This window comes from Mangifera indica, chromosome 20 (assembly GCF_011075055.1).
Source record: "Mangifera indica cultivar Alphonso chromosome 20, CATAS_Mindica_2.1, whole genome shotgun sequence".
Lineage (NCBI taxonomy): Eukaryota > Viridiplantae > Streptophyta > Magnoliopsida > Sapindales > Anacardiaceae > Mangifera > Mangifera indica.
In genome coordinates this window covers 5061658-5086031 of record NC_058156.1, presented here as the reverse complement: position 1 = coordinate 5086031, position 24374 = coordinate 5061658, and the positions used below count along the sequence as shown (strand labels likewise).

Genomic DNA, 24374 nt, shown 5'->3' with positions numbered 1-24374 from the left:
TGACTTGTGAAAATGATGTTTAAACCTTGAAAAACATGAGAGGACAGGCGTCCTCTTACATATCCCTACTTTGGCGACTTCGAAATAGTCATCTAATAGTCAAATTTTTGAAATGCACCACTCAAGGGGCAGACATCCCTTCTTCTGGGATAGGCATCTTGCTTTGCTCCTTAAAATTCCAAAGAGCATCAATCATGAGAGGACATGCAAGGGAAAGGCATAGGGACTGGCATCCTAATGTGCTGACTTTGTTGACCGTCCCAATTATGCTTGGTAATGCATTGGACAGAGAAATGGCATTTTATAGTCGTCATTAAGTAGGAGACGGGTGTCCCTTGTTTAGGATGGGCATCCCTGTCTATCCAGAAAACATTTCTGAGAGTTCCAAACTCCTGATAACGAGCATGAGACTGGCAAAAGGACTGGTGTCTCAATTGGGATGACCATCCCTAACCTGAAAAATTATACAATTACATTTTGCTCATCTTTTGGTCATTAGAACTTTATACTATGAACTTTATTAGTTCAATAATTATTAAATATCAATATTAAACTTAGTTTTGGTATAATTTAAACACCTAGGGATCCAACATTATACATAACTCATGCCCTAATATTATCTCATCTCTTGGGCATATTTCTAACAAGGGAAATCTATTTATTACCTTATCATTACATTCCTTTTTTGTTCAATTAAAATAAAAATAAATCCTTAAAATCATGTTTGAATTAAAAACCCCTTGATAATTCTAATTTGACTGTAACACTTTCCATTTTAATAATTTTTACTGTCTTTATAGAAGGAATGGATAAAATGAACCTCCAAATTGAAAATGGTTAATGCACATCATTTTATCACTCATTGTGAAGCTGAGCTTTACAAATCTGATTTTGACATCATTTTTGTGTTTTATGCTTTGAAAATAATGATGCATACAACAACTAACATAAAATTTAAAATATAAAAATTCTTCAATTAGAAGATGATATGAATTATTAAAAATGGCTGGGTATCCCACTGACAATGGGCAATCAAGAGGTCCATCCCTATCCCACTTTAATCTCTTCTTCCATTTACAATTCTATTCCTCGCTCGTTTTTCATTGTTTTTTAAATTTCTTGATGCAATTTTCTGTTTATAAGGTTGGACGGACCAGTTGAAACCATTGAATGCAATTTATCCGATTCTGCCACGGAATATCTCTAAAGGTGCATGAGAAACAGAAACGAAAGGACAATCAGAAAACTAAAAGTGATAAACAGAGAAGTATATAATAGCACGTGCTCTGCCCTACCACTGCCACCAGCTTCAGCTCAATAACAAGGGTCCACTCTATGGCGGGCAAAAAGGATAGATATACATTACCATGTTGGAAAAGAAAAAAAAATAACTAAAACTTATCAATGCAGGTTAATAGAAACGACATGTTATCATTCTCTTCAAAACAATATTCCTAAATTACAATTCTTTTCTCTATCTTAGGTTACACAAAATAGAACATAATGACCTTCCATAACCCAAGTGCAAAACATGCTGAGACCTCTCCACCTTTTGAGCTACATTTAACTATTTGCACCTTTAAGGCGTGCAACCAGGTCATCCTGCACATGGTTCCATCCATTAGCAAGGCAGTTGCAGAAGAAAATATTATTACTTCACAGTTAATATATAAGTTAGTACAGGTCTCAATAGGCTTCCTCAACCAACAAAACAAAAGTAGACAATGGTTCCCTTTTACCAGGAACATTTAAGCTACACTTCATAGATACCCATTCTTGAACAGTTAACTGTAATAACTGATCAGGCTTGACCAGAGAAGACAGACTGGGACTAGTTTAAGAAAAAACTATTTGATACCTTCTTTCCCTTTGGTGAAAGACCTCTTTCCTTGAGAAGGGCCCGGAGCCTCTCTACAGTCAAACTGTGGAAGTCCTTCTCAGCTGCACAACTGTTCATTCCCTCTGCATGTTCAAAGTCCATTAGATATTTTATTAATTACTAAAATGCGTATAGATAAAATTAGTGGGTAAAGCTAAAGAATATTGAGTATCATCATAACATTCAACACCTCTATTTATAATACATCGCAATTAATATCCAAGTCCATTTAAAATGGAGCAACCAAAAAAAGAAGCCGAAAAAATTTGTAACCAGAACTCAAAATTAATTATAAACTTTCAGAAACTTTTCTACTATAATTTCGATTAGTGAGTGCCATTTCCAGAATTACTTCACTTTACAGTGAGGAACTATTACATTATGTTCTGTGCAAAGGGCAGTATTATTTCTACTTAAATATAAATGCATCCTCAATAACTACAAACAAGTGATCAACCAATCTCAAAGATCAGTAATAAAACCTTGACAACTATTTACACTTAATCAGAATTGCATCAAAATTATATGGGCATCACAGTCACTACCAATATTGATTAATAACCATCTTATAACTCTTGAAGCCCAAAAAAAATGTGATTAACCATTATCAACCATTACAAAAACAGCTCTCCTGTAATTTTGTCAATTAATATTAAGTATGAGATAAAGGCAAATGACCAACTGAACCAAGAAAAGACTGTAACAGAGGAAAATGAATAAAATTCTGAAAAAAAAAAAAAAAAAGAAATACTGAATCCCAGTTAACTTACATCCCATATGCACTGACCATAGCAACAATGTTCTAGTTTTCCAGAAATGATAACAACATCAAACACAAGCAACAGCATCAGGAACACCAAAAATTACCTTGACGAGAGCTTGCTTGCATGTTGGCTCTCTTGGCTGGATTCCTACCATCCAAAACTCTTTCAGCAGCCCTGAAAATTTGAAGAAGGCAGGAATTAATTAATCCACAAGTGACTAGCACAGTCATCAAAAATGTTTACAAGAATAGAATTCACAAGAGTAAATTTACATGATTTGCTACACAGCAAGTTTATAAGATCCTCAAAACTAGAGCAAAACAGAATTTACAACAATTGGCCAAAACACACCAGAATAAAAACCACAAAGACATATCAAACCTAATTCTCTCAAGAAAAAAAGATCCACTACCTCTTTTTATCAGCTCCAGCTACACCTTTCACATCCTTTGAACTAGCATCCTTCTGTTTCTTAAGAGTGAGTGATCTAATCAGTATGTTTTGTTGGTTTGTTTTTACCAGTTGGTTCGCTGATTGCACAATAAAAATAGAAGATTAATGCTCTGCACGCTACCAAAAAAATTGGACAATTTACGTGATGTTTAAAAGATAAGAATACCTGGGGGTGATGTGTCATGCTCACAAACATAAACTCGCATGCTACCCTGCACAAATTTAAATATTTATATTTAAGTTACGTGTAACTGAAAATGCTCCAATAAAAGAGATACAGAATCTGATAGGAAATTAAACAAACCAACGCACTATAAAACCACGAAAGTTCTAAACCCTTAATGACCAATCAACCAACAACAGCAAAAAAATTTATTATACCAAGGGATTTTAGGTAGTAAACTTCTAATAATGCAAATCATATGAAGAGAATCACTATCAATAAGGCATACCCTGATAAACAATCCCTCCTCACAATTCAAAATCTAGATAAAATTAGTTGTTGAAAAGCAGAAAAGGCCACAGATCACAATCTAACCAGCTATGCCAACTTCTCAACAACAACATACTGAAAAGGCTATAAGGAATCAGAATGATAAAATTAGCCATAATAGTATCCTTATAAATACGATACACGGAGAAACATAAGTGAAATAAAACCATCAAGCGTTGTCATTGCTGTGGTAAAATTGTGCAACACATGTAGGTAGTTGAAGGTCTGCCACACTCCCAAAATCAAGGTTCTTGTTGAGGTCAACCTCGTCTAATAATGAAGTGATTTTCCAAGAGTGGAAACCTCATCACTCATAGGGAAAAAAAAGGGAATTGGAGCAACAGGAAGAGACGACTAAGGCTCATAATCTAAGAGCAAGACAGACTTATTGCCTGGAAGAATTCATCCTCATCACCCATTTGGCCATTTGCTTAAAGAAAACCTTCCTCATTGCCTAAAAACGCCGATCTCACTACATCCGTAACACCAGAACATGATGTGTTAACTAAAGATGATTCACATTGGAACCACAGAGCCTCAATCTCTATCAATAGTGTCTCTATTTTCAAGTCAAATTATCACCACTCACCAACTTTTTTTCTATCTGAATATTTTCGAGATCTCCTATCATTAGATTTTTGCGTAGTCCTAACTAGCAGGTACCCACCCAAAGCCACACATCAACAATTATCCAAGTTAGCTTTACGAAATCAATAGTCTTTGATGACTCTAATTCAAATTAAAAACCCATAGGCTCAAGTAAAATGCATCTTCGTATTTACAAGACCACATAACTAGCATAAAAGAAAATATGAACAAATAACATCGTAAACATAATATTTAGATACAAACAAATTTAAAACGAAAAGATAAGAATCCAGATTCAATTTAAAACCATCAGAATAAAAGAAAGCTATGGTAAACCAACTAAAAGACAATTCTTTTAACATAGAAGCCTGCACAAGTCTTTTGTATATATGAATTCGCACTCCTAGACCTAAATTCTCCATTTTGGCTTCCTGGAAATCAAACCAAAAATACATATTTTTCTTGTTGCTATTTACTCATCTATAGAATATATTTTCTAATGACTCAATTTATTGAACAAACACCTAAACTGACCCAACACTTTTTTTGGGCACTGTTAAGTATAAACTTCAACACTACAAACTTAACCCATCTTTTCTTTTCCCACATTCTCTCAGCAACCAAGCAGCAAAATATAAGAAAATTAAGCGACAAGTGTGAGGATTGATGAATAAAATAAAGTACAGAGACGAAGAGATCACCGGATTTGAAGAGATAACGTTGGACGAGAAGAGACCACGAGAAGGAAGATTAGTAAGAAAATCGGATGCACCGGAAGCCGTTTGATTTGAATAATAGGGATTAGACGACGAGCCCTCCATGGCGCCTGAGAAACTCTCGCGAAGCACAGAAAGTGAGAGCGACAATGAGTCAATTTGGTTTTTGTTGTAGACTAATTTCGGTTCGCTAAATATTTGGGAGCGGGACTAGTCTTTGGGGTGGATTTGAACGGAATAAATTCGAAACGAGTTAACTTCAAACGAAAGCAAGTTTGCAATTTCAAACTCGAGTTTACAAATTAAAAATTTTAATATAAAATGATATTGTTTTGATTAATATATATTAAAATAATAAATTAATTAAAGTTCGAGCTCAAATCAAGTTTCAATCGGGCTCGAGGTTATTTATAACAAGCTCGAGTTTAAAATCAAACCAAACTCAAGTTTGATTCAACTTAAATCCAATCTTAACTAGTGCAAATACATTTTACAATAGAATTAGGATTTTAAAATTTTGAAACAACTGTGGGAAATTACATTAAATTAAAAATGATTGGTATAAGTGTCACCGTTTTTTAATGTGTTCATCAATTTTACATCAAATAAAGTTAGAAGATAGATTTCACCATGGTTTTAAAATTTAAATTGGAATAACTAGTTCAACCTATCCAACTAAGATCCAAAAAAAGCAACGGTTATGTGGTGATGATCTAATGGCTTTCTTTGAACTATGGTTCAATCGAAGAAGTTACGTTGGGTCATGGGTGAATCATTGAATTAATCGTAACTCCCTAAACATTGTGCAAAATCTTGAGACTAAGTCATCAAAAGTTAAAATATGTGGAGGCAATTGGAAATGATGAGACTAACATAAGATAGAACAGTTAAAGGTGAGAATGACACGACAATGGTTAGAGATTAAGAGATCAATGTGAGATAAGCTATTAAAAAAGAGATAGACATAGAATGGAGCTGGAAATAATAAGATTGACATCGAGATGATATGGAAATGATAAGATTGATGCAAGAAAGAGCAGTCGAAGATGGGATTGATGACAACAAAAATCATTTCGATCCTTACACAAAATAAAATTGACAAAATCACTTTTTATGTATATATGTTTGACCCTTGAGTAAAATAAAAGAGACAAAATCACCTTTAAATAGTTCATTGTTCTAATTGTAAGTTGACCTATATCAGCCTATTCACCAAGTCAATGCACAATCCAATAATGAAAACCATGGATTTCACTCCTTCACCAAGACAAAATCTCCCATAAACATGCACTGAAAATCTGGGCACTGCATTTTTTCTCCTTTTTTCTCCATTTTCGTTTCTTTGGCTTTTGTTTCTTACTTCTCTTAAGTACCAATTTTGCCTTTCTTTTTCTCTCAACTTTCTTTTCTTTCTTTCTCAATTAAGGTGGCTATGACAACAAAAATCATTTCGATCCTTACACAAAATAAAATTGACAAAATCACTTTTTATGTATATATGTTTGACCCTTGAGTAAAATAAAAGAGACAAAATCACCTTTAAATAGTTCATTGTTCTAATTGTAAGTTGACCTATATCAGCCTATTCACCAAGTCAATGCACAATCCAATAATGAAAACCATGGATTTCACTCCTTCACCAAGACAAAATCTCCCATAAACATGCACTGAAAATCTGGGCACTGCATTTTTTCTCCTTTTTTCTCCATTTTCGTTTCTTTGGCTTTTGTTTCTTACTTCTCTTAAGTACCAATTTTGCCTTTCTTTTTCTCTCAACTTTCTTTTCTTTCTTTCTCAATTAAGGTGGCTAAACCAAAAAGCCCTAAAGCTTAGGCAAAACGTAGCTTATATAGGCCACTGACCTTACTGTACTTAAAGACTTCTAACTAATGAAGTTTCTAATCCATTTTTAACTAATTAAAATCCATCTTTTAGGATTTATTTATATGGGGCAGCCCTTAGGCCCAAACAAAACTTTCATATCTAATTTTGGCCTAACAAAAATAATATCTTCAATTCCGATCCGATTTAAAAAATTTCAAAAAAGACATTAATACCCTTAGAGTTTGCTTGCGGGTACAACAATGTACATTTGTCTGCCTACAGCCGAAGCATCAGGCACATTACACATTTATTATCGCTCTTCATCAATTTTTGAACCCGTATTTTTAGAAAGATGAAGACCGTGAGTAAATGACAAAAGTCCTCTTTTTGAATTTTTCATATTGAACTTCTTCAATAATTTTTTCTATGTATAATTTCTAGGATAAGCCAATTATCCCTTTCATTTTATTTCTATATATGCAAATTCCAATGATGTAGGTAGCATCTCCTAAATCTTTTCATTAAAAAGGTTCTAAAGAACCAGATCTTGGCATCATTCATCATGTCAATATCATTACTCATCAATAGTATGTCATCTATATATAATATGAGAAATATGATCGTATGATTCTTAACCCATTTGTAAACACAAAGTTCATCTAGATTCTTTACGAAACCAAATGATTTGACAGTTTCATCAAACCAAATGTTCCAACTTCTAAAAGCTTGTTTCAATCCATAAATAGATCAATGCAACTTGCACACCTTATGTGTTTCAGATACAAAACCTATGGGATCTTCCATATAGATGTTTTTCTCAATAAATCCATTAAGGAACATTGTTTTGACATCCGATAGCTAAATCTCATAATCATGGTATGCAGTAATGGCTAACATTATAAGGATGGATTTAATCATAGTTATAGGCAAAAGGGTTTCTTCATAATCCAACCCTTGTTTTTTAGTATAACCTTTTGCTATCATTCAAGTTTTGTAAGTCTCTACATTTCCATACTTACTAATATTTCTCTTAAAGATCCACTTAGAGCCTATAAAACTTATTCCTTCCAATGGATCAACAAGTGTCCAAACTTGATTAACATGCATGGATTTCATTTCTAAATTCATAGCTCCAATCATTTACCTGAATCAATATCTAATATAGCTTTTTCATAACTTTTAAGATCATCGACATGATTTATTTCTCCCACTAAGAAGAATTCAAAATTTTGCTCGTGGAGAGATTCGTATATGTCTTAAGGTCTTAATACTCTAGAAGATCTTCAACGAAAATCGGCACATCATATGAAGAGGTCTACTAAAAGGACTCTCCTAGCTCATTTTGTTTGATTGGAGGCTCTTTGAACTCTTCTTTGAGGTTTATTCTTCTTCTCACACCACCTCATGTGAGAACTTTTTCTCCAAGAAATAGGTATTTCTATGGATCGAATTTCATGATCAATTGGAAAGTAGAAATAATATCTTAAACAATATTTAGGATATCTTATAAACCAGCTTTTTTTCAAATTTGACATCCAACTTAACGATCTTAATTATTTTGATATAAGTTGAACATCCCCAAATTTTAATATAATTAATATTGGGAAGTTTGTCATACCACATCTCATATGGTGTTTTATAGGCAGATTTGGATGGTGCTCTATTTAGAATATGTGTAACAAAAAGTAAGACATATCCCTATAATGACATCAACAAGTTTGTAAAGCTTACCATAAACTATATCATATTCAATAGAGTACGGTTTCTCTTTCCTGATAGATTATTGTGTTGTGGTGTATACATAGGAGTCAATTAGGATACGATTCCATTTTCTTTTAAATAATCGTGAAATTTCGTACTCAAATATTTCCCTTCACGATTTGATCATAAGGCCTTAATATTATTTCTAGATTGTTTATCTACTTCATCAAATACACGTATCTATACTTTGAATAATCATCAATAAAGGTAATGAAGTATTGGAAACCTCTTCTTTTCATTTCACTAAATGGCCCACAAACATTCGAATGTATCAATTCTAGTAATTCTTTGGATCTTTCCCCTCTATTCTTAAAGGGTGATTTGTTTTTTTTTTTTTCTTTTGAAGATATGATTCACAAGTTGGATAAGGTTCGAAACTCAATGGGCTTAAAATGTCGTTTGTCTCCAATCTTATTATCTTATTGTCTCCTATATGACCTAATCGCTGATGTCAAAGTAACATTGGGATAATTTCTTCTCGATATCTTTTATTTGTAACAATATTCATAATACTCAAATCATTCAACTTTAAAACATATAAACTATTTGTATTTACTACTTTGCTAACTAGAGAATTTTCAAAATGAATCAAACATTCATTTCCATTAAACTACACATTGTAACCACTCTTACATAGAATTAAAAAAATAATTATATTTCTAATAGCTTTTGCAAAATAAAATACTTTGTACAATCCCAAAGCATGTCCAGATGGAAGTGTCAAAGAACAATTCCCTATGGCTTTAGTTGTAAACTTTGCTCTGTTTGTCATCTCCAAAATAACTTCATTATTAGACAACATAAAACTATTTTGTAGGTCTAGTAATGAAACACATAGGTAAGATGTAGTTGTTGAATCTAATATCTAAGAGTGATCATTTAAATTAACTATTAATTCAAATTATATTACAAATTAACGAAATACACTTGTTTTCTTTTCTTTTAGGCTCTGAAGGTAAAGAGAACAATTCCTTTTCCAATGTCTGTCTTTCTTACAATGGAAACATTGCCCATTGGCCTTAGCCTTTTTTCATACCAATTTCAACTTTCTTAAATTTTTTTTCTTTGGTCCATTTTTTGGACCCTTATAGGATTTCTTATGCTTCTTCATTGTCCCAATAGAAGAAGCAATATTACTCTCCCTTATGTCGTCTTCCTTGTTTATAAAACTCTTGAATCTCATTCAGAAGCTTTGGAAGTGTACATGCGATTTTGTTCAAATTTTAGTTCGTTATAAAAAATTTATAACTACTCGAAAGAGATAAGAAAATCAAATTCACCTTGACTTTGTTTGACAAGACAACTCCATATACATCCTACATCCAACTGCCTTAGGATGTTTATCATCTTTATGATATGGTCATCCAGGGGTATCCTTCCCTTAGTCTCATTCTGGAAAGTGTTGCATACAATTCATATTCAACTACTCATGAATTCTCGTCATACAACTCTTATAAGACGTGTTTTATATGTTTTTATGCTTCATCTAGAGCTTTTTGTTCATCAAAGCTAATATTTAACTTCAAGCTCTTAGATTGTCCTCTTGCCAAGTTTTGAAAGATTCATTTTCTGGTTTCATGGCCTCTAGAGCCAAATCAATAAGAATGGACACTTCCAATATGTATCCAACGTTTTCAAAACTGATAACAACTCCCAAGTTTCTAAGTTAATTTAAAATGTTGTTATCAGGAATTCGCAATAATACATTGTTAGTCATTTTTAGATTATCATAATTATTAGAGAAACCTTAAAGAAAATAGTTTTATTAGTGTCTTGTATAAATTTATGCCTTTAATATATAATCACGTTAACTTCCATTATTTTTATTCGAATCTCACACTCCCTTAAACAAGATCTTAAAAATTTTGTTAGATTAAAATTATCATTGGGAATGGAATTCTTATTAAATTAAATTAAATTAACCTCAAATAATGAAAATCTTGGTCAGTTAACTTTAATAAGTAAAAATCTATTTTCTTTTATATCTCTATATAAGACTTGATTCATATTTTTTGTCCATAGCTCCGAATACCTTTTTTTTTTATATCCCTATATAAGACTTGATTCATATTTTTTGTCCATAGCTCCGAATACCTGGCATAATAAGAATCTTGGTATTATTGGCTAGTTAAATCCAAACCATCAAGTTTTCTTAAAATATCTATCTCATCATGTCTTCACATAATAAAATCCTGGTCAAGATAAACCAAACTTCAACATAAATCTCATATCTCTCTCACATAATAGAAATCTTGGAATATTAAAATTTATAGTACAAAATTTAGTTATCTCATGATGGAAGGCAAAAAATTAATAATTTTATTTATGGAGATTTAGGTTTAAATTAAAACATGGTAAGATGATCATGGAATTTTTGAAAATACATCCTAAAGGTGAACTATTTACTTAGGCCTACATCTTCAATCAGATCACCATTAGGATTTCTTTTAAGTCCTTATCCAGTCAGTCCAATTATATTCAGAATTTAGGCACGCAGGCCGGATAAAGTAAAATAAATGGAAAATTAATCATTACAAACCTTTTAATAAAATAATATTACATTCCAATTATTTTAACTTTGAAAAATCACAAATAACACTCATGATCATCTCTAATTCTACCCATCAATTAATTAAATTAATATATATTACACATTATGAAAACATTTATAACAAAATAAATATTAAACTCCTAAATGATCAAATCAATCAAAGCATAATTAAAATCATATTAATTCAAAGACTTAATAGTAAATGATATAATTTTTATAATGCAAATATTCATAATATTTAGTTTAGACAACAATTACCTAATTTTAGTTCATGATTGAAAAATGATTCATGCAACATTTTATATCCATAATTCATATTATATCATTATATTCAACTTCATGTTAACTTTATATTATATCTTACACTTAACCACTATTAAATGTTAGATGACAAATATATATAATTTATCATTTAATAAACATTAAATGAAATTATGCATTAACTTTCATGGCATACATACATCTCATACCATTCATCATATCATCAAATGTTCATATTATCATGCATCTTTGTTCCATCCAAATTCAATTGCATTAATTCCACTATATCTAATTGTTCAACCAAAAATCATTTTAATCAACATTAAAACCTGCATTTAACATATTTAACCCAAATTTTTTATAAAAAAAGATTTGTATTTCATCATCTCAAAAGCTATATTCATGTCCATCAACATGTCTCCATATATTTGACATTTTCATACATCTATCATGCATGTGTATCCCCTAATTTGCATGTTTTATGTACCATACATAAAAACATCATAAAAAATGCAATGTATATAAACATATACACCATGGTCGAGACATGCAAGTAAATTAATCTTGTTGAAATCAATTTCCAACCTATATAAGAACATGCAAGTCACATTCAAACTACATACATGTATCTCATGAACCATTCATCATATACAAGTCTTAAATGATTTGTTCTTCAACTTAAAATCATTAGAACACAAAAATGAGCAAGAAAACTCATCTAAATAGCTAGGCCGAGAGGTTCACTACCAAAATAAGCTTGAAAACATGATTTCATGGCAAATCAACATGCATGCATACTTATGTTAGCTATACATACTCTTATGCATAAATACTACATATTTAGCTCAAAATCAAACATGTAAGGAGCCTAAACTGGCTTTGATACTAATTGAAAAAATTTGGTGATGATTAAGATGGAAAAAACACATGCATGTAACAACAACCCAAGAATCAATGCAACACAAGTAACCAAAAGAAAGGTTAGCCACCATGCATGCATATCATATATAAATACATCAGCCACCATTATATAAACATGGAGTTTAGTTCATTTTAGACATGAAATGTTCATTTGGTCTAAAATTCATTTTAATAAATAAGAAATATCAATATAAAAAGTATAAACAACTAACCAGTTAAACAAAACACAATGAGGACACTGCCTTTGTAAATCCTTGAACCTCTCTCAAGTCTCATATAAAGACTCATCATCCCCTTGGCAAAAAGTTGTGATTTCATATCTTAGTCTAATAGTTTTACTAGGTGAGAAATATTTTACAAAGAAAGCTTGAGAAAGTGTCTTCCATGTAGTAAATGTAATAGGTGCCCTAAAGTCCAACCAAGTAGTTGCTCTATCCCTCAATGAAAACAAAATAGTATCAATTTAATTGCATTTCCAAAAACCTTGTTCATCATAAAGGTGTCACATATTTGAGAGAAACATGACAAATGGACAAGTGGAGCCTCATTTGCTAAGCCCCCAAACTGATTTTGTTTTGCCATCTGAACAATAGAAGATTTAATCTGAAATTGTTAATGACCACAACAAGCCTCACAACACTAGAATAAACATATTGAGTAGTAGGTACAACATAATCACGAAGAGCTCACTTATTGTTATTGTTATCGTTCATTGCTAGTCTTTGTCTTGCTTGCCTCTCCCTTCTATGCCTTTAAAAGGTTCTCTCAATTTCTGAGTCAAATTCCAGTAATTCAAGATTGTGCTATCTAGTCATAAACCAATGAAGTACCTGCAAGAAAAGAACAAAAGTAGCGAAAAATCAAATAGAACAAAAATAAAATGAAATAAAACTCTAGTCTAGTCAAACTACAAATTATACTAATATCAACAAAGCACCAGTCCCTAGCAACAAGACCAAAAATTGTTGTCTATGACTCGCAAGTGTACGAATCAACTAAGTAATATAGAAATATGTTGGCCCCACAGGGATTGGTTGTATAGTACTAATTTATTTTGTAATTAGAATTAGTTAGGGAAATAAAATGCTAAATAAGAAAAAATGAATTAAAATGAACTAATATGCTACTAACTAGATGTAATTAATTAAACAAAATAAAAACCCAACAAATTAAAAGTAAAATATCAATATAAAGGAGCCTAAAGTTTATGATTTCACTATGAATTACTCAACAATTACTAATGAATTCAATTAAGACCAATGACAAAGTGAATTGTTGATGTTGATTATCCTATTTTATCTAAGTTCTCTTTCAAGGTTAATTAAGCATGTTAAGATTAAAAGTTTACTTACTTTTATGATATGATGTTATTCAAAACTCATTAATGTCGATGATAATCAATTTACCCACAATAATTTGTATTTATCTCTAAATAAAATTTTAGGGTTAACAAAAACATGAACTAATTATATATGTATTTCTCAATATTATACATCAGTCTACAAACAATCATGGTATTGGGCCATAACACCAAACGAGAAATTAAAAACTCAATTATTAAATTAAACATTCATAACCACTGATAAAAAATCAAAACTTATTACATAATTTTTTAGAATTTTTAGATCAATCATAAATGCTAGAAAGAGGTTTAACTACTCATAACACTCATGTTAAAACTACAAGATATAGTTGAAGAAAGAGACTTTTTAAATCCAAAAGAAGATAAAGAGAGATCTTGATTCTTCAAATCTTGATTCTTTTGGGTCTTCCTTTGATCTTCGATCTTCAATCTTCTCATTATTTCTTGAAGCTTTCTCTCAGAAAAACCCCTTTGGCTATTGTATTTTGATGATAGATGGTGGAAAAAAACATATTTTTCTTTATATAGCGTGCTACTTAACCATTTAATTCTATTTTTTCTTTTATTTTTCGTCTAGTAATTATGGACGCAATTATAACCATAATACTGTCCATAATTGACTTCTTTCTTTTACAAAATCTTTTTCTTTGCTTCTTTAAGTTTCCATTTTCACTCTAAAAAGGCTTGAACTTCTCCAAAACATTTAAAAACATAATTCAAAGTGTAAATAAGATCAAACAATTAAAAAAGAAATAAAACTTAAAGAGTCAGAACAAAACAAACCAAAATTAACTTAAAAATATACTATTATAAACCCTATTTGTTTGTATTTTATACACACATCAAGTTCCAACCATCTTTATCATCCCTTTGACCTTCGAAGACATGATTTATTGGATAACCGTTCGTATGCATGATCATGCACTATCCCATGCACGGTCATACATTGCAATTATTTATAACTTCATCCTTCCCAACTTATGTACAGGTGTGCACTTCTATCATGAAATAGTCGTACAAAAACTTTGAAACATAAACTAAAATACAAAAGCAAGGAAAATGACTAAACAGCCCTTGCGACATATATACTAGTGTGATAATATTATAAATGGATCTTGTATGGTTTATGGCTAAAATAGCATCATTATCTATGTAATATTTAAGATTTTTAAATATCATTTCCGTTGCCCTATATGTTTTTGCTACCATAAACCATTGACACCACCTTTTTTATGGAGGATTTTGGAAGGCATGCTTTGCCTAAGGTTGACAAGTGAGGGGAATTTGCTTGCCTTTTTGAAGGTGTTTAAAATAGCACTACGCCAAAGATTAACGACATGTTGACATGTTTGACAAGGTCTCCTACTAATGTCATACTATTAATGAGATTTCTCATCATCAATTAGTATGCATAATTTAGAGTTTTGCACAAGATAGACTACATTAGCAATGTTGAGGATCCGTTAGTGATTCCTAGTAACCATTACGATGAAGCAAGATAAATGCAAATAAAGAAATTAAATAGTAAGTGGGTTTTTATGTGGTTTCCCCCATTGCTCAAGAACCTACATTTACGGTTATAATATTAGTGACTATGGGAGAATGTTTCGATAAAGTATGCATATAAATTATAAGAAAGTGACCTGAGATGGACTTAGTTTAGGACGAAGAGTCCCAAAGAGAATTACTAGATTTTGTAAGAGCCTTCTCACATAACTAAGGATAAAGCTTATTTAATCTTAAGCCTCAATTGTATACTTTCTTATGCTTATTCATGTTCCCTCCTCTCTTTCATTAAGTTTCTTTATTTAAAGGATAAAAGAGGGTGATTACAATCCTATTGGTTAAATTCAAAGTTCAAATTTAACTAATAACTTCCTCATCAATTAAAATTAAAACATAAGGTAATAATTAGAAAATGATAATACATGAGGTTTTTACTTTCCATCATGAACATTTGACACAAAAAAATGTCAACTAGTTAGTAGATTATGTTCTTTGGCTAAAAAATGTCTATTCACAAGTTGAGGTGTACGTTATCCTTTCTATAGATGATCATTTCACTGGTAGATATTTGATGGGTAGGAAACTATGTATAAGATACCTAAACTTATTTCACATATATTGGAGTAAACTACCCAAGACAATTGATGTTGACATTTAATCGGCATTTGTGGAACTAACATAAAGAATAATTTCTATCATTCTTTGATAAAACATTTTTACATAAATTTTATAGATTTTATTAAATTGATCTATAAAATATTTCTTTTCTTTAATTGATGTATACAATTTATAACTTAATACAAGATAAACTACAATAAAAGTGTTGAAAATTTGTTATTGAATATTGATATCCATTATGATGATATAGTATAAATACAAATAAAGAGAATTAGACACATGGTTGTTTGTTGAGGTGGTTTCGTATGTTGCGCGATAGCTTATCTCCATAATTATGACATTAATGACTCTAAAAGAATGTTACAGAATAGTGTGTCCAATAATTACAAGAGAATTAATTTTAGACAAATGTCTTAGAGTAAATCTGTAGATTTTATGAGAGTCTCCTTATCTATTTAAGATGAAGTTTATCTAATCCTAAATATTAAATATCAATTTTTTTTTATGTTTTTCTCAGTTGTTTCCCCCTGATTGTCCTTCTTCTCCCCCGCTCTTTCCTTAAATAATCTTCTATATTTATGAGATTCACAAATAAGAACTTCCAAATCTATTATCTTAGAGATAAGACAACAATCAAGAGTTTGTAAGAGTAGTTATTGCTTTCACTTGTAGGCAGATGACACAAAAAGAATATGAACCAGTAAATTATGTTTTCTAGATAAGATTGTCTGAGGACCGACTAGTAGATTATGTTTTCAATTTAGGAATTGAATATTTAAAGATGATTTTAATCTCATCTAAGAATGGTAATTTTATCCACCAATGCTTAACAGTTATTTTAGAGACCATTTCATATTCATCCTAAAATAAGTATTTTAGCGGATAAAACCTTAATTTCATCTATTAAAACTCAGCATTAATATTTTAGGACAATTTAAGTTTTATCTTCAAATGATCATTCTATCGAAAGAAATTTTAATTCTATTAACCAAAACTTAACACTTAATTTAAGTTTCGTTTTAGAATAAAAATTAATTTTATTACTTCAAATAAAATATTTAATTAGTTGTTTGAGCATTTTGTTTCTCTAATTCTTAGTACTTTCTTCTTAGAATCAATGAAGGAATTGATTATGAAGAAAGGTTTGAAATCAAATTGGATTAGTTGATTGGACCGGTTGGATCGTTGATCAGAAGAAGAAACAAAAACAGTTTATCAAAAAACTATTTTGCGATTTCAATTGGGTTAACTCACAGTCCAACCGGATGTTCGTCAACGGTTCACGATTAAATCTGGTTCAATTACCTGTCAACAATCATTTTAATAAAAAAATAACTTAAAAAACAAAAACTTCTATAGAACGGAAACGTCACCTCTTTCTTTTTGTATAAAAGGTTAAGAATAACTATTAACATTGTTTGCCTTAACGCCTTTACACCATAGCTAGAGAGCAGGCTTCTTCAGTTCTTCCCCTACCAGGCACGAACACAAACCTTCGCCAAAATTCCAAGTCTTCAATTTCGATTCCACGCATATCTTTAATCGGTTTCTCTCAGAAGTTGAAATGCCAATTTCTTGATGACGAAAGCTATCGAGTGACGAAGATAGCGATTGGAAATTTGGTATCACCTGTGACGACTTTCGGTGACGATTAATGAGTTCCGACGACGTAGATTGTTATCTATGATCGATTATTCCCACGATAAAGGCGATCATTTTGGTAATTATTCCAGCCTGAAATCTCTTCAGATTGTTCTGTCTATGTTTTTTAGGTTTGTTCTCTCATTTGGGATTTCGATTTGATTCTGTATTGTTGATTGAATTCATGGATTATTAATTCTGAATTATTGATTGAATTCATGGGTTATTGATTCTGAAGAATCGATGGAATTCTGAAAAATTGATATCGTATTGATGTGTTGTGTTTAATGTAGTGGGGTGATATTCCTACATTTACAGTTCCTGCTAGTGCATGACCTTAGTAGCATGATAATGATATATAATTTGGGCTGATTGTTTTATTGGCTCCTGCAGTGGTTTTTGTTTTAATTTGCATGCTTAAGGAACCAGATACTTTTTAAGAACGGGACAATCCGTTGACAATTTTTTGTTCTGGAGTCTCACAGCTCCTGTTGCTTCTTCATTATTTTCGTAAAGATTGAAGCACATTATTACTGCTAAAACAGTTAGTTGACTTTTCTTCATTTCACGACTTTTCTTCATTTCACCTCTTTCCTCAATGTGTTGATTATTTTGCCTTAATTGATTGAGCCCACTGTCTGTTATCAAGAAATGAGCTTTAGTAATAAACTTGATACCCAATTGGGTGCTTGCAAACTTTTGGAGTTATGAAGTTCAATTTGCTTAAAGCCATGGTTGTGAGTAATTAGATTAAACGTAGAAAGTTAAATAATGGAATTGGATTATGTCAATATTGCTAGATCGGTTATTGAGATCTTTTGGTATCAATTGATTTATCAATAGAACGCTTAGACAAGAAGCCAAATTTTTTGCTTTATATTTAATTCAGTCTTCTCTTAGCTATGGTTTAGTTATTATTTCATTTTCTTCTTTACAACTATATGAATCAATGACAAACATATTAGTTTTGGTATATTCCCATCTCCGATTTCCTTTTTAAGCATCTTCAGCGAATCAGTTGGCTTTATAGTTTAGAGTTAAGGTAAACCTTTTGCATCTTTATGTATAATAGACTAGTTGAACGGGGGAGGTGCTCTGCATTTGGAAGGTCAAGGAATCCACTTATCTTTTTTATGGTGAAATTAATTCACATGCATCATAAGTTTGACATGGACACATGTCTTGTATGTTTAAGTGCTTTTACCTTTTTATGCATTAAAATATTTTGTTCTTCAAGATGTCCTCTATTTTTGTTTCGAAAAATTGATTTTCACTTTTTTTTTTTTTTGGTAACCGAGGTGTCCGGGCCAGCTTACGCGCACCTCGACTAATCCTCGGGGCTCATTGAATACCCGACTAACCCAATGAACCGGGTAAATTTCACCACTTTCGTGAGATCGGTGGCCCCAAGGCTCGAACTCAGGAAGTCAGTGAAGGGAGCACACCTTCCTGACCACCCTGCCAACCCTCGGGGTTAATTGATTTTCACTTTGTGTTATGAATAAATTGTTTTCTTCTCAGATGTATATGAATTTATTTTTAGTTTGCCAAAGTAATTTGTTAGGGAAAGAGTTTATGTAAGGAAAAAGAGGAAGAAGAGAGACGCAAAAGAATTGGCACGTGGCAAAATTTCAGAGGAGAGACAAGCAACAGGCAAAGTAGCAGACAAAGAGGAAATACCAATTTGCAGACAACCACAATTTGGGACCACTATGACTGTCAATACTGAGGTGGCAGCTGGGGAAAAGGCAGAGGCGGTTAGAATACAGAATTAAAGAAAGGAGGCAGAAGAAGAGAATGAGGAGGAGAAATCAGAAAGCAAAGAAGAGGAGGAGAGCCCAACCTCTCGAATGCTGGTGATGGAGCCCTGAGCTTAAGTTTCTTTAGTGTTTAGTTTCCAGATTTTAGCTTTATTATTGAACTGATTTGTAAAAAGATTAGAGCTCTTGTTATTTCCGTGGATGTTATATTTTAATATATCATGGATACATTCTGAAATATCAACTTATCATTTGCTTTAATACAATATTTCATACAACATTTACTGTTACATTGCTCTTGTATCTACTTTCGTCCGGTCGTTGTGACAGTCAAACACTCCGCATTGAAGGCGTCTGAGCTGCTTACCAGAATTCGACACGAGGTACCTATCATATGGTATTAGGGAATGACTAGAATGGAAAGTCGGGTGGAAGGGATTGAAACAGAGATAGCTGGAATGAAAGAAAAAAATGGAGGAGATGAACAATAGGATGGGAGGCATGGAGGCTAATGTAGAATCCTTTCACGGCTACCTTCGTGCACTGAGAGATATCATTATTGGGAAAGAGAATGGAGACAAAGGTAAGGCGCCAATGGACTAGGAAACGTCTCCTTCCTTCTCACCACCTCCCAAAGAGGTGAATGCTTCTCCACCCCCGAGAGACGAAGGTGTGCTACGATGAAAGGAGACCTCTTCAAGGGAAAGGCAAGGAAGAGACCCAATTCGTGAACGTCGGGATAGCCTTTACCAACGACTTGACCTTTTTGTTTTTAGTGGCGACGAAGCCTTGGAATGGATTTTTCGATGTGAGCGATATTGTGATGTTAACTGCTTAAACGAGCAGGAACACCTCACGATGGTTGGAGTGTGTATGGAAGGTATTGCACATGGGTGGTTGAAGTGGAGAGAAAAACGAAGAGAATTTACTAGTTGGGAAAAGTTTAGGAATGTAGTGTTGAAACAGTTTAGAGCAAGACATGAGAGGACCCCACGAGAGAAGCTGCTGGCACTCCGACAAACAGATTCTGTTCAGGATTACCGATGCAAATTCGAGTTACTATCGTCAGTGATGGATGATATGTTTGAGGAAACCCTCACTGATTTGTTTATGAACGGTTTGACGGAGGAGGTCCCAGCGGAAATAAAGCTTTTTCATCCACGAGACCTGGAGGAAACGATGCAGCACGCGCTGGAGGTAGAAGAGAAGAATGAAATCATAGATGGAAGAACCGGCCTCTGACTCGTGAAAGCCCAACCAAAATACTTAAGCAGCCCAACCCGTTACACCAACCCTATCATTCTACCCAATCCAACAACCCAAAACCCAGCCCGAGCCCAAAGTCAGTTAGCCTCCAGCCCAAACACCCTTTTCCATCCAAATCCTAATAAGAACCCTAACCCAACCCACCAACCCGTACCTGGCCTAACCCGAAGCCAAGCCGATGCCTGTTCCTTTCTCTAAAACCGTAATATTTTTCACCTAAATGCATCAACTATTAGGTCACCAATTAATCCAAATGGGTCGACAACCATCAACCGACGAGATAGAGGCTCGCAAAGATTGTCTGATGAGGAGTACCGAACGAAGGTGGAGAGGGGATTATGTTTTCGTTGCAATGAGAAGTTTGTGCTTGGACATAGATGTCGTTACCGACAGCTTCAGATATTGATTGCTAGCGAAGAGGAAGCCGAGGAAGGGAACGAGAGGGATGAAGAAACTGAGACGGTAGAGGAAAGGGAGATAAAGGCTACATTAAATATAAGCTCAGTGGTGGGAATCAACACTCCAAAACCCATGAAGGTGCTGGGGACAGTGAACGACAGAGAAGTGATGGTGCTCTTGGATAGTGGAGCCACCCATAACTTTATTTCGGAAAGATTAGTCGGTGAGCTTAGCATTCCGATGCGACCTCTGAAATTTACTATGGTATTGGAAGATAATAGGAGGGTAAGTGGACTGGGGAGATGTGACGGCATGGAATAGTGTATACAGGGAATTGAAATTATTCAAAATTTTCTTCCATTTCAATTATGAGGGATTGATCTTATTTTATGGGTTGATTGGCTCAGCAGATCGGGTGAAGTAAAAATAAATTGGAAAAACCAAACCATGAAGTTTGTATGGGCAGGAAGGGGAGTGGAAATAAAAAGGGATGTGTTTCTAACTTGTCTGGAAACTTCTTTTAAAACTGTGATGAAGTCTGTCTGCAAAAGAGGAGAAGCTTATTGGATAGAACTAGGGATGACAGAAGAGGAGGGTGCTATAAAGGCTAATTATTCTGGCCCTAAAGTGAGTGAATTGCTAGAAGAATTCAAGTCTTTGTTTTTTGAACCCCATGGCCTTCCACCACGGCGTTCCAAAGACCATGCCATACGCTTAGTCAGTGGGGCCCAGCCACCAAATGTTCGATCATATCGTTACCCCTACTATCAGAAGGATGAAATTGAGAAGATTGTCCATGAAATGCTTGCGACAGGAATAATCAGGCCTAGTGTCAGCCCATTCTCAAGTCCGGTGATCTTAGTAAAAAAAAAAAGGATAGTGGGTGGCATTTTTGTGTCGACTACAGAGCACTGAACAAGGTTAGTATCCCTAACAAATTTCATATCCTGACTATCGATGAGTTATTGGATGAACTGGTAGGAGTCGAGATCTTCAACAAGCTTGACTTAAAGGTCGGTTACCATCAAGTACAGGTCCGTGAAGAGGATATAGAGAAGACGACATTCCGCACACACAAAGGGCACTAAGAATTCCTTGTCATGTCTTTCGGCCTCTCAAATGCTCCAGCCACTTTTCAGAGCGTAATAAACAAGACTTTCAGGCCGTATTTATAGAAGTTTGTTTTGGTATTTTTTGACGACATACTCATATACAACAAAAGTCTCCAAGATCATCTCGAGTATCTGAGGAATGTGTTGAAACTTCTGCAAGGACACAACTTTGTGATCAATAAAAAAAAGTGCTCTTTTGGGTGAAGGAGAATTAAATATTTAGGACACATTGTATCTAGAGAGGGAGTGGAAGCCGACCCCAAGAAGATCGAAGACATGCAAAATTGGTCTATTTCGAAGGATTTAAGGGAACTGAGAGGATTCCTGGGGCTGACTAGATATTATCAAAGATTTGTTAAGGGTTACGGAAGGATTGCAAGCCCTCTTATGAATCTTTTGAAAAAGAATGCCTTCAGGTGGGACGCAACAGCACAAGAAGCTTTCAAAAAATTGAAAAATGTCATGATTTCTATCCCTGTTTTGGCTATGCCGAATTTCTCTAAGGAATTTGTGGTGAAGACCGATGCATCTGGAAGTGGTTTAGGTGTTATGCTCATGCAAGAAGAGAGACCCATAACATTCTTAAGCAAGGCTTTGTCATTACGGAATCAAGGAAAGTCAATTTATGAAAGAGAGTTGATGACTATTGTATTGGCTTTGCAAAGATGGAGACATTATCTCTTAGGAAGACATTTCAAAGTGAGGACTGACTAGAAGAGCTTGCATTTCCTCACAGAACAACGTGTAATTAGCTAAGGGCAATAGAAATGGGTGGTTAAAATGTTAGGATTTAACTTTGAGATTATATACAAGCCTGGATGTGAGAACAAAGCCGCAACCGCTCTTTCCAGAAAACCACAGTTTGGCGAAGAAATCAAAGCAATCTCAGTGGCGCTAGTGGCAGAAACTGAAGACATTCAACAGGAGGTATTACAAGACGAAAAGTTCAAGTGGCTGGTTCAAGAAATTTTAAGTCAGTAGCCTGAGCATCAAGGGTATTCACTTAGAAATAGGATTCTCTTATACAGAGGACGCATCATCCTACCAAGAGGATCCAAATTCATCCCACGATTCATCCAAGAATTCCACTCTTCCTCATATGGAGGGCATTCTGGATTCTTTAGGACTTATATGAGGGTGAAATAAATATATTTTGGGAAGGAATGAAGAAAGATATCAAGAAGTTTGTGGTAGAATGTGGTGTGTGTCAAAAAGTGAAATATGAAGCAGCTTCTCCGACGGGATTACTCCAACCATTGCCAATTCCGACGAATATATGGGAGGATATTTCAATGGACTTCATTACGGGGCTATCAAAGATTAAAGGTGTGGACACGATATTGGTGGTGATCGATCACCTCACGAATTATGGCCATTTTCTTACCTTTCAACACCCATTCACAGCCAAGGAAGTAGCTGAAATCTTTGTGAGAGAAATAGTGCGTCTGCATGGCTTTCCGAAGACCATTGTAACTGACAGGGATCGCGTCTTTATGAGCCATTTATGGTCAGAAATGTTTAAAGCGACAGGAACCACTTTGAAATTTAGTTCGGCATACCATCCTCAAACGGATAAGTAAAGCGAAGTTGTCAATCAAAGTCTCGAAGATTATCTCCGCTATTTCTGCCTAGGACAACCAAAGAAATAGATAAAATGGTTGGTATGGGCTGAGTACTAGTATAATACATCTTTTCAGAGCGCGGCGGGAATGACCCCTTTTAAGGAAGTGTACGGCAGGGAACCGCCACCACTCCTTAGACTGGTAGAAGAGCATTCGAAGGTTAAAGAAGTGAATAATCTGATAAAGGAAAGAAATTTTGTGCTGGATCAGTTAAAGGAAAATTTGAGTAAGGCACAATCTAGAATGAAAGAGCATACCGATAAGCATCGCAGGGATATTGAATTCAACATAGGGGATTATGTGTGTCTTAGGTTCCAACCGTACCGTTTTCGTTCGTTGGCGACACGATCAAACGAGAAACTGAGTCCCCGATATTATGGGTCTTATGAAATAATAGAGAGAATCAGAAAGATGGCATATAAATTGAAGCTACCTGAAACAGCACAAATCCACCCTGTCTTCCATATTTCGCAGCTTAAAAGACAATTGGGATTTGAAATATTCTGCCAGAATCTACCAGATTGCTTAAATGAGGAAAGTGAATTAGAAACACAGCCTGAAGAAATAGTGGCTCACAGATACAATCAACAAGGAGAATTAGAGTTGTTAATTAAGTGGAAGAAACTATCTACTTATGAAAATTCTTGGGAGCTTTACACAAAGCTCAAGCCACTCTTTCTAACATTGCACCTTGAGGGCAAGGTGCCACTCGATGGGGAGGGTAATGTTAAGGAAAAAGTTTATGCAAGGAAAAAGAGGAAGAAGAGAGACATAGAAGAATTGGCACGTGGCAGAATTTCAGAGAAGAGACAAGCAGCAAACAAAGTAGCAGACAAAGAGGAAATACCAATTTGCAGACAACCACAATTTGAGACC

The 24374-nt window shown here is 33.7% G+C and overlaps 2 protein-coding genes, 1 long non-coding RNA gene and 1 other non-coding gene across 4 annotated transcripts; 3 read left to right on the top strand and 1 right to left on the bottom strand.

The window, feature by feature from the left end:
- Window positions 1-1253: 1253 nt before the first annotated feature.
- Window positions 1254-5094, bottom strand: LOC123203960. The gene is made up of 6 exons (XM_044620458.1): window positions 4879-5094; window positions 3263-3308; window positions 3056-3173; window positions 2747-2817; window positions 1859-1962; window positions 1254-1602 (listed from the first exon to the last, which is right to left on the bottom strand). Exons 1-6 carry the CDS (start codon window positions 4996-4998, stop codon window positions 1564-1566), a joined length of 498 nt encoding a protein of 165 aa, XP_044476393.1. The 5' UTR covers window positions 4999-5094; the 3' UTR covers window positions 1254-1563.
- Window positions 5095-12435: 7341 nt separating this feature from the next.
- On the top strand, window positions 12436-12539 carry LOC123204968. Its single transcript, XR_006499654.1, has one exon. It is a non-coding gene; the product is annotated as a small nucleolar RNA R71 (small nucleolar RNA).
- A 4222-nt stretch (window positions 12540-16761) lies between these two features.
- On the top strand, window positions 16762-19337 carry LOC123204703. Its single transcript, XR_006499602.1, has 2 exons — window positions 16762-17418; window positions 17733-19337. It is a non-coding gene; the product is annotated as an uncharacterized LOC123204703 (long non-coding RNA).
- A 233-nt stretch (window positions 19338-19570) lies between these two features.
- On the top strand, window positions 19571-23456 carry LOC123204809. Its single transcript, XM_044621612.1, has 7 exons — window positions 19571-19682; window positions 19887-20296; window positions 20759-21049; window positions 21302-21616; window positions 22177-22575; window positions 22690-22803; window positions 23001-23456. Exons 1-7 carry the CDS (start codon window positions 19571-19573, stop codon window positions 23454-23456), a joined length of 2097 nt encoding a protein of 698 aa, XP_044477547.1.
- Window positions 23457-24374: the final 918 nt, after the last annotated feature.

What these genes read in the sequence shown, in the direction of transcription:
- LOC123203960 (XM_044620458.1), bottom strand. Translation starts at nt 4,998, where the DNA reads ATGGAGGGCTCGTCGTCTAATCCCTATTATTCAAATCAAACGGCTTCC. An exon ending in ACGTTATCTCTTCAAATCCG is followed by an intron (nt 3,309 to 4,878) that starts GTGATCTCTTCG and finishes AAATTTGTGCAG; the next exon opens with GGTAGCATGCGAGTTTATGT. An exon ending in GCATGACACATCACCCCCAG is followed by an intron (nt 3,174 to 3,262) that starts GTATTCTTATCT and finishes TTGTGCAATCAG; the next exon opens with CGAACCAACTGGTAAAAACA.
- LOC123204809 (XM_044621612.1), top strand. Translation starts at nt 19,571, where the DNA reads ATGGAGGAGATGAACAATAGGATGGGAGGCATGGAGGCTAATGTAGAA. An exon ending in TATTGGAAGATAATAGGAGG is followed by an intron (nt 21,050 to 21,301) that starts GTAAGTGGACTG and finishes ACTGTGATGAAG; the next exon opens with TCTGTCTGCAAAAGAGGAGA. An exon ending in TCTTAGGAAGACATTTCAAA is followed by an intron (nt 22,576 to 22,689) that starts GTGAGGACTGAC and finishes ATTATATACAAG; the next exon opens with CCTGGATGTGAGAACAAAGC.